The following is a 13091-nucleotide window of genomic DNA, read 5'->3' as shown; positions in this document are numbered from 1 at the left end:
GGGAGTGAATCTAGGCAGGAAAGGCCAAAGGTCTGACAAGCCAGGCTGGGGAGCTGAGAATCAGCCAGGCAACAGGGGATGAGGGCTTTTTTTTTTTTTTTTTAATTTTTAAGGTTTATTATTATTATTATTATTATTATTATTATTATTATTTACTTGGGGAGGAGGGAACTGGGGAGGGACAGAAAGAGGGAGAGAATCCCAAGAAGATTCCACACTGCAGAGTCCAACGAGGGGCTCGAACTCATGAACCATGAGATCATGACCTGAGCCGAAATCCAGAGCTTAACCAACTGAGCCACCCAGGCACCCCATGAGGATGAGGGCTTATTACTGAAGACATCAGCCCCCTGGCAGCCACTGTTCACCTCTGGAAATCGCAGAAACACCTTACAACAAATCTTACAATAGCTTAGAATGAATCTCCATTTACTACAGTGCATTAACTGAGCTTCCCTCCAGTACTTTCCAGCCAGTCAATACAGATTTTAATGAAGATACTAATTCTGATTTATTGAAACCCATCACCTCACCAATATCCTACCCCCAAAATAGCTGGCCATACTGTTCTCAACCTATCACTCACAACTTCAGTCTGGTTATTTTATGTTGTAAATTTCAGGAACAATCAATGCATTTGTTCTGCCCAACTCCTGAAAGCCCCTTCCCCAGCCTCAGTCACCCCCCTTCCCTGGATTCTGTTACTATACACCAGAATCCCTGATCCAGGCCCTCCTCTGTGCAGTGTGAGGGCTGGGCTAGGGGACTCTCCAGTTCTGCTGGCTCTAACTTATCTGACTGGTTCTGTTGTATGATGTACCATCCCACCCTCCTGGCTCCCACTGGAGTTCCAGCCCCACTCTCCTCTGTCCCCAAGTCCCATGGGAGTAAGCACAAGCAGTGAACATGACTAATCCATAATCAGATGGCTCACCACATTCGTGACCCCAAGGGCACCTTTCTAAAGCCCTTATCTGGGAAGGGAAGTGAAAATACATCAACAAAAGGGAGCCTGAGGACCATTCCAGCACTTCTGATTGTGCCCTTAGCATCGAGAGACTGTTTTCCTCAACTTGAAAACCTGGGCTCTCTTGGCAGGATGTCAAGCTGACTGAGTCATTACCTGTTTATGTCCACAGGCCTATGTCTCCATGACAGAAAGCTACACGAGACCCAGCAAGCAACTGGTATGCAAGGACATGCCTTTCACTTTTGGAAGAAGTTACTCAAAGTGCAGTGACCAGCAAAACACACCACAGACCAGAATCCTGCCGTCCACACTGGGGCCAGCCCTAGGCACCCATGGGTCCCCAGCAGCTCCACCACCAGCCACTGCCAAGGCCCCCTTTTGTCCTTTTCTCTCTCTTCTCCTTTCTACATGTTTCTAGGACAGAAAGTAGAGGAAGGAGAGCCTTGTATAATGCACCTGAGTTCTGGAATGTGAATGGAAACTGTACTGATGAATTCTCTTCCAAAATGAATGAGTATACCAAAGTGTCTGAAGCGCTACAAACCTGCCATCTGCCTCTTCTTTCCCTATTTCTGCCCCAAGCCAAAATGCTACATCTAGAAGTGGAGCCATGAAGGAACATCAGGAAATTTGTGAGCAGTCACCTGAGATCCCAATGCTCATGGAGCTGACCAGAACACACAAGGCTATTAGCTGGCCTCCTATTCCTAAAACCCAGCTGCAATTCACACACGTACACATCTGTGTGCAAAACCCACAGGAGAGGTGTTAAGTTCTAATGGGTGATTTATAGGAGCCCTTTAACAACTCCTACAACTGAGTTGTAGTAACTGATCTTTGTTGGACTAAAAAGACTCAGATACCAAACTACTATAGAGATACTTAAAGAAATATAGGAGGGACGCCTGGGTGGCTCAGTCGGTTGAGTGTCTGACTTCTGCTCAGGTCATGATCTTGCGGTTGGTGAGTCCAGGCCCCACATCAGGCTCTGTGCTGACAGCTCGGAGCCTGGAGCCTACTTTGGATTCTGTTTCTCTCTCCCTCTCTCTCTGTCCCTCCCCTGCTCACGCTCTCTCTTTCTCTCAAAAATAAACATTAAAAAAAAAAATTCATATAGGGGCACCTGAGTGGTTCAGCTGGTTAAGCTAAGTCTGACTTTGGCTCAGGTCGTGATCTCGTGGTTCATGCGTTCAAGCCCCACGTCAGGCTCTGTGCTGACAGTTCAGTGCCTGGAGCCTGCTTCAGATTCTGTGTCTCCCTCTCTCTGCTCCTCCCACACTCATGCTCTGTCTCTCTCACTCTCTCTCAAAAATAAACATTAAAAAAAATTTTTTTTAATTAAAAAATATAAAAAGAAATATGGGAGAGCGGGGTGACCACTGTGCTGGACTGTCTTCTCTGGACCAGAGACAGAGCCAGAGATATAATGTGAAACCCGCAGGAGGCACAGGGAGGAGCTCAGGGCTGGGAGTCAGAAGACCCAAGGGCAGCAACCCAAGGTTCCCTTTTTGTAAGGGAGTGACAAGCAGCAGCATCCCCTCTTGCAAAGGAAGTGTCAGATTCTCAGAGAGGACACAAAACCAAGTGAAATTAAATTCATTGGCGTTTTACCAAAAAGTGCACTTTTTGATTTTTGCCTTATTTTGTGACTATACATGATCAATTTATAACATATGCACATAGCAGGGGCTCTGAATTCTTGCTGAGTACATGTAAACTACAAACAAACACACCACCATTTAGAGACTACTAATTAGACCCATGTTCTCCCAGATGTTCAGAGAAAACAGTAAATGTGTCTAAAGAGTAACAGGAATGTTACAGTGGATTAAAAAAAAGATTTTGGGGGAGCGCTTGGGTGGCTCAGTTGGTTGAGCATCTGACTTCAGCTCAGGTCGTGATCTCACGGTTTGTGAGTTTGAGCCCCACATCGGACTCTCTGCTGTCAGCACAGAGCCCGCCTCAGATCCTGTGTCCGCCGCCCCACCCCCGGCCCCCTCTCTGCCCCTCCCCCACTCATACTGTCTCTCAAAAATAAACAGTTTAAAAAAATTTTTTTAAAGGTTTCATTTTTTAATTTTTTTAATATACGAAATTTATTGTCAAGTTGGTTTCCATACAACAGCCAGTGCTCATCCCAAAAGATGCCCCCCTCAGTACCCATCACCCACCCTCCCCTCCCTCCCACCCCCCATCAACCCTGTTTGTTCTCAGTTTTTAAGAGTCTCTTATGCTTTGGCTCTCTCCCACTCTAACCTCTTTTTTTTCTTTTTTTCCCTTCCCCTCCCCCATGGGTTCCTGTTAAGTTTCTCAGGATCCACATAAGAACGAACACATATGGTATCTGTCTTTCTCTGTATGGCTTATTTCACTTAGCATAACACTCTCCAGTTCCATCCATGTTGCTACAAAGGGCCATATTTCGTTCTTTCTCCTTACCACGTAGTACTCCATTGTGTATATAAACCACAATTTCTTTATCCATTAAAGGCTTTTTTAATGACTGGACACAGAATCACACAGAACTACCCTATGATCTCATAATTCCACTTCTGGGTATATGCCCAAAAGTCATGAAAGCAGGAACTCGAACAGATATTTGCGCATACCTGCTCACAGCAGCATCATATACGATAGCTAAAAGGTAGAAACAACTTTGTGTCCATCGATACATGAATGGACAAACAAAATGTGGTATATACATACAATGGAGTATTACCTAGCCTTAGAAAGGAAAATAATTCTGACACAGGCTACAACATGGATGAACCTTAAGGAATTACACCTAAAGCCAGTCACAGAAAAACAAACACTGTAGGAGCCTACTTATATGAGGAACCACAAGAAGTCAAACTCAGAGACAGAAAGTAGAACGGTGGCTGCCAGAGGTTGGGGGAGGAGGGAATGGGGAGTTATTGCTTAATGGGGACGAAGTTGCAGTTTTGCAAGATGAAGAGTCCCAGGGTTGGATGGTGGGGATGGCTGCATAACAATGTGAATATACTTAACCATTTTTCAAGCATACGGTTCAGTGGTATTAAGGCAACAAATTTTAGGTTATGTGTATTGTATCATGTAAAAAAAAAACTTGTTTAATGACTAATAGTATTCAAATAGCAGTGGTGATTCTATAATGATATCAAATATATCCATCCAGGACAGCATTTGACAGAAGGCTTATTCCTCAAAGGGTATCTTGGTATCAACTCTGCAGTTACCTGGTCTGACCCACCAAGTCAGAAATCACAGTCAAGCTCGAACACCACTGTTTAAATTTTAGATAATAAAGCTGAACTTCTTTAAAAGACTAATAATTCAGGGGCACCTGGGTGGCTTAGTCAGTTGAGTGTCCGACTCTCAGTTTCAGCTCAAGTCATGATCTCACAGTTGTGAGAGATTGAGCCCCATGTCGGGGTCCATGCTGGATATAGACTCTGCTTGGGATTCTCTCTCTCCCTTTCCCTCTGCTTCTCTCCCCCACTTGCATGCCCACCCACCCGCCCTCCTTCCCTCTCTCTCTCTCTCTCTCTCTCTCTCTCTCAATAAATAAATAAATAAATAAACAAATAATAAATAAATGAATAAATAAATAAAGTGACTAATAATTCAAGCAACTGTCTCAGACATCTCCATAACTAGCATCAATTTGGGGCAAACCAATAATAAAGAATGCTACCTTACAGTATTACTAAGGCACATTTCTTTGGGGTTTTTTTTGTGTGTTTTTTTTTTTAAATGTTTATTTATTTTTGAGAGAGACAGAGACAGAATGAAAGTGGGTTGGGGCAGAGAGAGAGGGAGGCACAGAATCTGAAGCAGGCTCCAGGCTCCGAGCTGTCAGCACAAAGCCTGACCCGGGACTCGAACTCACGAGCTGTGAGATCATGACCTGAGCCGAAGTCGGACGCTCAACCAACTGAGCCACTTAGGCGCCCCTAACGCACATTTCTAATGACAAACCAGTAACAAAATAAATCTCATTGTCCTGAACACTTATTTCTACAAAGCGATTTCATATGGAAATATAACATTTCTTAATGTTCACTGATAAAACACAGTGTTGAATGGAATTCTATGAAGCTATTCATATTACATTGCCCAGAAGTAGTTTTTTATAAAAATCAGTTTCAAAATATCAGGGAAAAAAAAAGCAGAATTGGATCCAGAAATCAAAGACTACTGCATAAAAAAAAAAAAAAAAAAAAAATTAACAATCTCAGCCAATTATTATGTCACAATCATGATTAACAACATAGGAAAATCTGCATTTTGCCAAAGGGAAACTTAAATCTAGTACAACTAAGACTAACAAAGCCCATGTAAATGAAGCCACAGTCCCCCAGGTGAGAAACAACTGAAAACAGAAGCTCTTACCTCTTGGTGATCTGGCTTGGCTCCTGCAGGTCTGGGTCCAGGTCAAAGACCTCATTGTCCAGCAGCCTTCGGAGTGTCACATCGGCCAGCTGCTCCATGATCTTGAACACCTCATCAAGGTTCAGGAACATGGAGAAATCACGCTCCTTATTCTGTGTGGTGATTCGGATGGTGTCCGTCAGAAAGACGTTGGACGTTCTTTCTAATTTCTGGATATCAACCCAAGGGACTATAAGTTTAACTAGAAGGGAAAAAAAGGCAAATACAGATTTTAACCTAACATTTGAGCCATACTTAAGTGTATCAACAAACAAGAGTCCAAGGCTTTCCTTAAGCTGAAATGCAAACACCTTTTAAACCAGAGCAGTAAAGAGGAAGCACAAAACTGGTTGACAGCTGTGTGTCAGAACCCAATTCATGTTTAATGGTTTTCTTAAAGATTTAAGTAAAATTTTCTAAGTTGCTGGCTACTGCACACATAGAGGGGACACTATTCTGAAAACATGAAAACTTCAAAAATATTTAAACTTAAATATTTGAAAAATATGCAAAAGTTTCTCAATCTACATAATTTCTGGTTTCAAAGGCAGCATTCATGGTGTAAGCTATGGAAAAAAAAGAAGTGCAAAAGAGGATTATTCATGATCTCGGATACAGAAACAGGCTTAACATTTAGACTGTGTCAAATGACAGAGTCTTAGGAGACACAGTACAAATTTTTATGGAATTCTTTTTAAAGTAATACAGTACAAACAGTACATTTTATAAACAAGTACTCTATTCTGGGAAATGTTTCCAATACAGTGGGTAGCCAGGCTAGCTTGCTAATGCAAATGGAGAAGGGACAATGCAACAACTTGAAATGATAAATGTTATCAAATATAGAAATCATTTCTTTTTTTTTTTCCAAACTTACCCTAACAAAATTTGGCTTAGTGACCATGATCGATCAGCATCAGAAGATAACTCGTTTTCTTTTTCAAATCAAGGAGGGGATCATTAAGTGTTTCTATTTCTAACATTTCTTTCTGCTTATTCTGCAATAATGTTTTCAGTGCTTCAATAACTTAAAAGGCCACAGATCTTCTCAGGCTTGAGAAGAAACTGCTTCAGCTACTTCTAGTTGCTTTCACATAAGTCTCTTACACAAACACACATAGACACTCTATAATCATCAACTTTCACTTCATTAAGCATCTACCCTGTGAAAGCCCTGCACTTAGAAAAAAGCTCAAATAGAGAAAACAGACATGTAAAATAAGCAACCACTAATTTGACAAAATCAAACAGAAACACAAACATGGTTTTGGGAAAGTCCCTGGAGGTGATAAAATCTGAACTGATTTTGAGGGGTGAACAGGAATTTCCAAACAGGCACAAGAACGGGGAAGAGAAAGAAATTAATTTTGAGAAGCATTTCAAGGGGCGCCTGGGTGGCTCTGTCGGTTGAGCACTGGAATCTTGATTTTGGCTCAGGTCACGATCATCCCAGGGTCATGGGCCCAAGTTGGGCTCTGCACTGTGTGTGGAGCCTGCTTAAGATTTTCTCCCTCTGTCTCTCTCTCTCTCTCTCTCTCTCTCTCTCTCTCTCTCTCTCTCCTTCTGTTCCTCTCCCCTTCTCATGTTCTCTCTCTAAATAAAATTTAAAAAATTTTTTGAGAAGTATTTTAGAAATTACAAGAATAAGGATCATCAAGATTAGGTCAGAGTACACGAGGGTGGGGAAAGGCTATGTACGCAGAGTGTATGTACTGGAGCATCAGAACTGAGGCTGGCAGCGTGAGAAAGAGAAGTGATGACCCTGTGCAGGAAGCTGGTTCAGCAAAATTCAAGAGGAGCCCTTCCCACCGGTTAAACTTGAAATGTAAACTTAAATGCAGGAAGAAAAAAAAATTCTGTATATAAACACACACACACACACACACACACACACACACACACACACACACACATATATACACACACACTCAGTTTATATACACACAGCTTCTATCCTGCATGGGTGCTTGAAACAGTATTTGGTTCCAAAAGAAGTTTCAGTGGGAATGACTTTTTTAAAATTCAATATACAATTGACACTTGTGGCTTTTCTTTTCTTACCTGGTAATTCCATCATCTAGCACGGCAATGGTCAGTGGATAAATGTGCAAAAAGTTAATTACTACCTGAATGTCAAGTGGACCCAGGTGAAGAATTCCTTCCCGTTCCAAGGAACAACTGTATATCCTGCTACTTACTCTTCTGGGAGCAGTCATAACCTTCAGGGCTGGGAATTTTTAATTTTTTTTAAATGTTTTTATTTATTTTTGAGAGAGAGACAAAGTGCTAGTGGGTGAGGGGCAGAGAGAGAGGGAGACACAGAATCCAAAGTAGCTCCAGGCTCTGAGCTGTCAGCACAGAATCCGATGTGGGGCTTGAACTCACAAACCATGAGATCATGACCAGAGCCAAAGTCAGAGGCTTAACCAACTGAGCCACCCAGTCTCCCCAGGGCTGGGAATTTTTTACATGCTCCCCACCCCCCCCAACCGGCCCCCGTTCATCTTAAGAAATAACATGTTCCACTCCTTTAGAAGTACTGGGGCCATCAGTTTTAACAACGTGTTTTCAGAATAAGATAAAGTAAAAAACCTTCAGGAGCTATATGAAGTGAGCTACACAGAAATGTTTAAGGCAATAGAAAAAATGAATTCTCACAAAATCAAAGCCCCTTAAGGGTAGCAGTATATATCAATATAATTGTCTGCACAAGTCATTTGGAAGTTAATCAAGTATCACTTATTATCATCTCAACTACTCATTTAAATCTTTTGTTCTCTAACTCTTCATCTTGTCTCAGGACAGCACAAGCATCCCGAGGGTCAACTTCATCTGTGAACGCCCAAATCGCTCCAAATGCCTCACTTACGTTCCTTGCCCAGGAAGAAGGAGTAGAAGCAGAGGTGGTTGATGCTGAGGTACAGCCAGCCTTGGCGGGGAACCCTGCCCTTCCAGCAGCAGCAGGAGTAATAGGTGACCAGCTTCTCCGCCTCCGGGAAGTTGAACCTGGCTTCGAACTTTACCAAGGCCTCTCGGAACTTCTCCGGCTCTTCTTCCTGCTCAGCAAGCCTGCTACTTGTCTCCTCAGCAATCAGAGCCTGCCACACAGAAAGATACAGGTACCCTCGTCAGTGTAAGGGACGAGGGGAGGGACAGGCAGAAGCAGGAAGGGACAGCTGAGCACAGGCACCTAAGGAGTCTGCACTGCTCAACAACAGACATGCAGGGTGGAGGAGAGAAGTTCATCACACTGTCCACCACCCAGAAACATGGCCACACTCAGGGGGGTGGGGGGGAGGGGAATGAGCTGGGAGGTAGAAAACCCAAGAACAAGTCTCTCACTTGGCCACTTACCAGCCCTGAGGCTTTGGACAAATCACTGACTTCTAAGCCTGAGTTTTCTAACAAATTACTACTTTATACCTCCCTGTTCTACCTACAGGGACAGGATGATCAAATTATTGGCTCCAGCATGAACTCAGTGCATCAACTTTAACGAACCACCCAAGTTTGAGTTATAAGTCAGTTGTTTTTAAAAGGCTAATGAATGTTGGGGCGCCTGGGTGGCTCAGTCGGTTAAACATCTGACTTCAGCTCAGGTCATGATCTTACAGCGTGTGAGTTCGAGCCCCACATCCGGCTCTGTGCTGCCAGCTCAGAGCCTGGAGCCTGCTTCAGATGCTGTGTCTCCCTCTCTCTCTGCCCCTTCCCTGCTCACACTCTGTCTCTGTCTCTCCCTCTCTCAAAACTACACATTAAAAAAAAAGCTAATGAATGTCTTCCTCCTTAGATTCAAAAATTTTAGTACAAAGCCAACAGGTGCCTATCTGTGTGACATCTGACACCTTTCACTACCACTAAATATTCTACAGTCTTCTAAGGTAGAAAAGGAGTTATGTTGGCCAAGGTTGTAAACACCTCCAAAGCACTCAGGTGCACAAAGAGGCAAGACAGAAAAGAAAACATCTAAATGTACAACAGCTTTGCCAACAACAAGTAACGGCAAGGATCCTTTCTAAGTCTGGGGTAAGGCTATAGAAGTGTCTAGAACATAAGCTTGTGGCCTGTTCCTGAGGGGTGACAACTCGCTGACAAGATCAGAATTCTGATTCCCCACGTTCTTGTATTTCATGAAGGGCTAGGTCCCTTAAGACAAAGCCACTTTTGGGGCAAAGCTACCATACCCTAGACTTTATAAGAGATTTTAGAAAATTATTTAGAAAACCTGAGAGTTTCTATTAAAGTAAGAATTATTTTTAAAATGAATCTGAAGGTTGATAAAATTTCAAGTGCTCTTCATTTCCTTCATTATGTTTTTCTTCTTTCCCAAATTTTATTTAACCAGACATTATAAAATAGAAAAGTTATAAGAAGTATGAATAATTTTAAAGGCATATGAATGGGGTACCTGGGTGGCTCAGTCAATCATCCAACTCTTCATTTTGGATCAGGTCATGATCTTGCTGTTGAGGAATTTGAGCCCCATGTTGGGGTCCATGCTGGCAGTGTGGAGCCTGCTTGGGATTCTCTCTCTCTGTCCCTTCCCCACTCACTTGCTCTCTCTGTCCCTCTCTCAAAATCAATAAACTTAAAAAAAAAAAAAAAGTTTAAAAAAAAAAGAAGCATACGTAATATAGGGGCACCTGGGTGGCTCAGTTGGTTGAGCATCTGATTCTTGATTTCAGCTCAGGTCATGATCTCCTGGTTTGTGGGATCGAGCCCTACATCAGGCTCAGTGCTGACAGTGTGGAGAGTGCTTGGGATTGTCCCACTCTCCCATTCTCTCTGCCCCCACTCTCAAAATAAATAAACATTTTTTTAAAAGTGTATCTAATATGTAAAGCTCTGGACCGTGAGGTATGAAGGGGATTTTAGGAAGGCTCTACAGCAAAGAGTCATGGATCCACTGGCTCCAGAGGCAGCCACAATGGTGGCTGTACAGACTCCTGACTTCTGTGGATTATTGCAGTGTCTGGTAACCAGCACAGCTCAAACCACAGGGATTTCTTTAAAGCTTCAGAGAGTAGCCAACTGTTCAGGATAGGAGTGGGAATGCCTCAGTTTCTAATTCCTTTGGATCTTCCCAGAGGAAATGGAGAACCACCACTACATGCGGTGGCCCCAAAGGTATAACCCCATCTCAGGCCACAAGAACCCCTCCATCCCCAGCCCCTGATCCAGACCAGCAGCCTCCCTTGGACTGTTTATGTTTTGGTTTGGTTTTTGCTTTTTTAAGGCCTTTTAGCTTTGATGTGCAGGGGATCAGACTACACCATCCCAAAATACACCTCTTTGGCATAAGAATTATTCTGAAAACAACTGAGAAACAGCAGACACCAAAAAGGCTCTCTGCCCTCTTCCACTTTTTGTCTAAAACAAGGATATCAATTCCCATTTGTGAAGGTATCTCCCTCTCCTGTGCCAGGAAGAGGAGGGTAACTCTAGACTCTGACCAGTGCTGAGAGGGTAACAAACCTCACAAAAATAGCCCTTCTCTTCCTTTCATTTCCCCCTACACATTTAATTTACCTTCCCACAGTGTGCCACCCCTGGAAGCCAAATTCTTCTTTGTCCTGTCACTTCTCTACAAACATATGGCTCTTTGTTAAGATGCTGTATAAGCCCTACATTCTAACTATCCTTTTGAGTTTCTCATCACTGAGTTTCCCCCTGTGTATGCATACTGCACGTGTTGATAAACTGGTTTTCTCATTAATTTGACTTTTGTCGGTTTAATCTCCAGGCCATGGGAGGAGAACCTAGGACAGTAGAGGGAAGGTTGCTTCCTCCTCTACAGAAGCTTTCCTAAAGCCACTGTAGCAGAAATGAAATTTCCTTCCTCCAAATTAAAAGGATAAACCTTAAATCAAAGAACCACCACAAGCTACGTTAGACTAAGGAGAAGGGAGATAAGTGTAAAAAATAACCATGAAATGGGCATTTCTGTAGCTAAGCCCCAGTGTGAGCTGACCCAGGGAACCAAGCTACTCAGCTGAACCAAGCAACGATGGTAACCCACGGGCTAGATATGTCCCCACCACAGCCTGGGTCCACCTGCCAACCGCACAGGCCAAAGGTGACACTAAGGATACCTGCCTGGATTCAGGAGACCTTTGATTTCCACCTGGCCCCACAAGTGTTCCTGATGCCCAGAGGAAAAGAATATTTCTGTTTTTGTCCCTTTAAAATCAGGAATTCACTTTAATGCCCTTTACTAAAAGCTGAAGCACTCAGGGTGTTAAAAAGACAAACTTTTGAAGAGAAAACAAAACAAAACAAAACAAAACAAAATCAATGGTCTGGGATATTTTACCCTCAAGGAGGAAAACTGTATTACAGGCTAACATGTTAAAATGTTTAATAAGAGATAACCTCAGAATGAGAAACAGTCTCTCCCTGCCTGAGAGGGCTTTTATTTATGTTTTTTCTAATGTTTATTTTTGAGAGAGAGACAGAGTGTGAGTGGAGGAGGGGAGGGGCAGGGAGAGAGGGAGACACAGAATCTGAAGCAGGCTCCAGGCTCTGAGCTGTCAGCACAGAGCCTGATGTGGCGCTCGAACTCACAAACCGCGAGATCATGACCTGAGCCAAAGTTAGACAATTAACCCACTAAGCCACTCAGGCACCCCTACGTGATAGGGCTTTTAAAACATTGGTTACCAATCATGTTATTGCAATGACAGTTATAGAAAATATAACTTACAGGAGATATTAACAGATACCTTCCAAAATATTCCTCTCTTGCTTCTCAAAATATAATTGGTTTTAATTCCATTTAATTAACATATTTCAAAAACAAACACCCACTTTGAGGAAGAGGAAAGTGCCAGGTCCAACAAAATACAGTGACAAGCTGTCACAACTGCAAAAAGGAGGGAACAGTTAATTTAAGGAGTCAAGTAACAGGGGCATCTGGGTGGCTCAGTCAATTAAGTATCCGACTTCAGCTCAGGTCATGATCTCTTGGTTTGAGGGTTCAAGCCCCACATCAGGCTCTCTGCTGACAGCTCAGAACCTGGAGCCTCCTTCAGATTCTGTGTCTCCCTCTCTCTCCACCCCTCTCCTGCTCACACTCTATCTCTCTCTCAACAATAAACATTAAAAAAATTTTTTTAATTAAAAAAAAAAGGAGTCAAATAACATTTTTTGCTTTGCCAATACATAAATCATAACATTTTTTTTTTCCTGAGACAAAAGAGGACCTTCACTTTTGTAAAGGTTAACAAAAACTTAGGCCTGAGAATGATGTGTGGATCTTTAAATTTCAGGTGTATTTTGCCCAACTGTCTGCAAAGTTTGACAGGTGACAAGTCTAACTCCTTTGACTGTGTATTAAAAGCTAAGATGTTCAGTTACAGCGGAGAAAACTTCAAACCTGGTCAAAAACACTGCAATGACCAAAACATTATATGGAAGTCTGTAAGAAAGACGGGGAAATGAGGAGAAGCATTTCAATCAAAGGACCTACCTTTACCTTCCCTTTGACAAAGCTGGCAATGTCATCTTTATTATCAAAGACCGACAAAGTATGGAGGAGATTTTGCTCCAGCCAGTCCCAGTGCTGGTTTATTTCCTCTAATGTTGCACCTGGATTAGAACAGAGAAAGATGCCGAGGTTAAAAGTAACTCCTAGCACATGAACTCATTTGCCAAATGTTATGAATGCTGTGTTTGTTATTAAAACACTTCGGTTTCTCACATCCTGGGC

The 13091-nt window shown here is 42.7% G+C and overlaps 1 protein-coding gene across 3 annotated transcripts in view; it reads right to left on the bottom strand.

Annotated features, from left to right (window-relative positions):
- TBC1D8 (TBC1 domain family member 8) overlaps window positions 1–13091 on the bottom strand; it is a 118364-nt gene that overhangs the window by 44710 nt on the left and 60563 nt on the right. For all 3 annotated transcript variants that reach the window (XM_047852351.1, XM_047852352.1, XM_047852353.1), the window contains 3 exons: window positions 12852–12970; window positions 8253–8481; window positions 5345–5585 (listed from right to left, as the gene is read on the bottom strand). In XM_047852351.1, coding sequence (XP_047708307.1) covers window positions 5345–5585; window positions 8253–8481; window positions 12852–12970 — 589 coding nt within the window. The remainder of the gene's footprint in view (window positions 1–5344; window positions 5586–8252; window positions 8482–12851; window positions 12971–13091) is intronic.

This window comes from Prionailurus viverrinus, chromosome A3, assembly GCF_022837055.1.
Source record: "Prionailurus viverrinus isolate Anna chromosome A3, UM_Priviv_1.0, whole genome shotgun sequence".
Taxonomy (NCBI): Eukaryota; Metazoa; Chordata; class Mammalia; order Carnivora; family Felidae; genus Prionailurus; species Prionailurus viverrinus.
The sequence above is the reverse complement of the archived record's forward strand: the minus strand, read 5'-3'. Positions and strand labels throughout refer to the sequence as shown.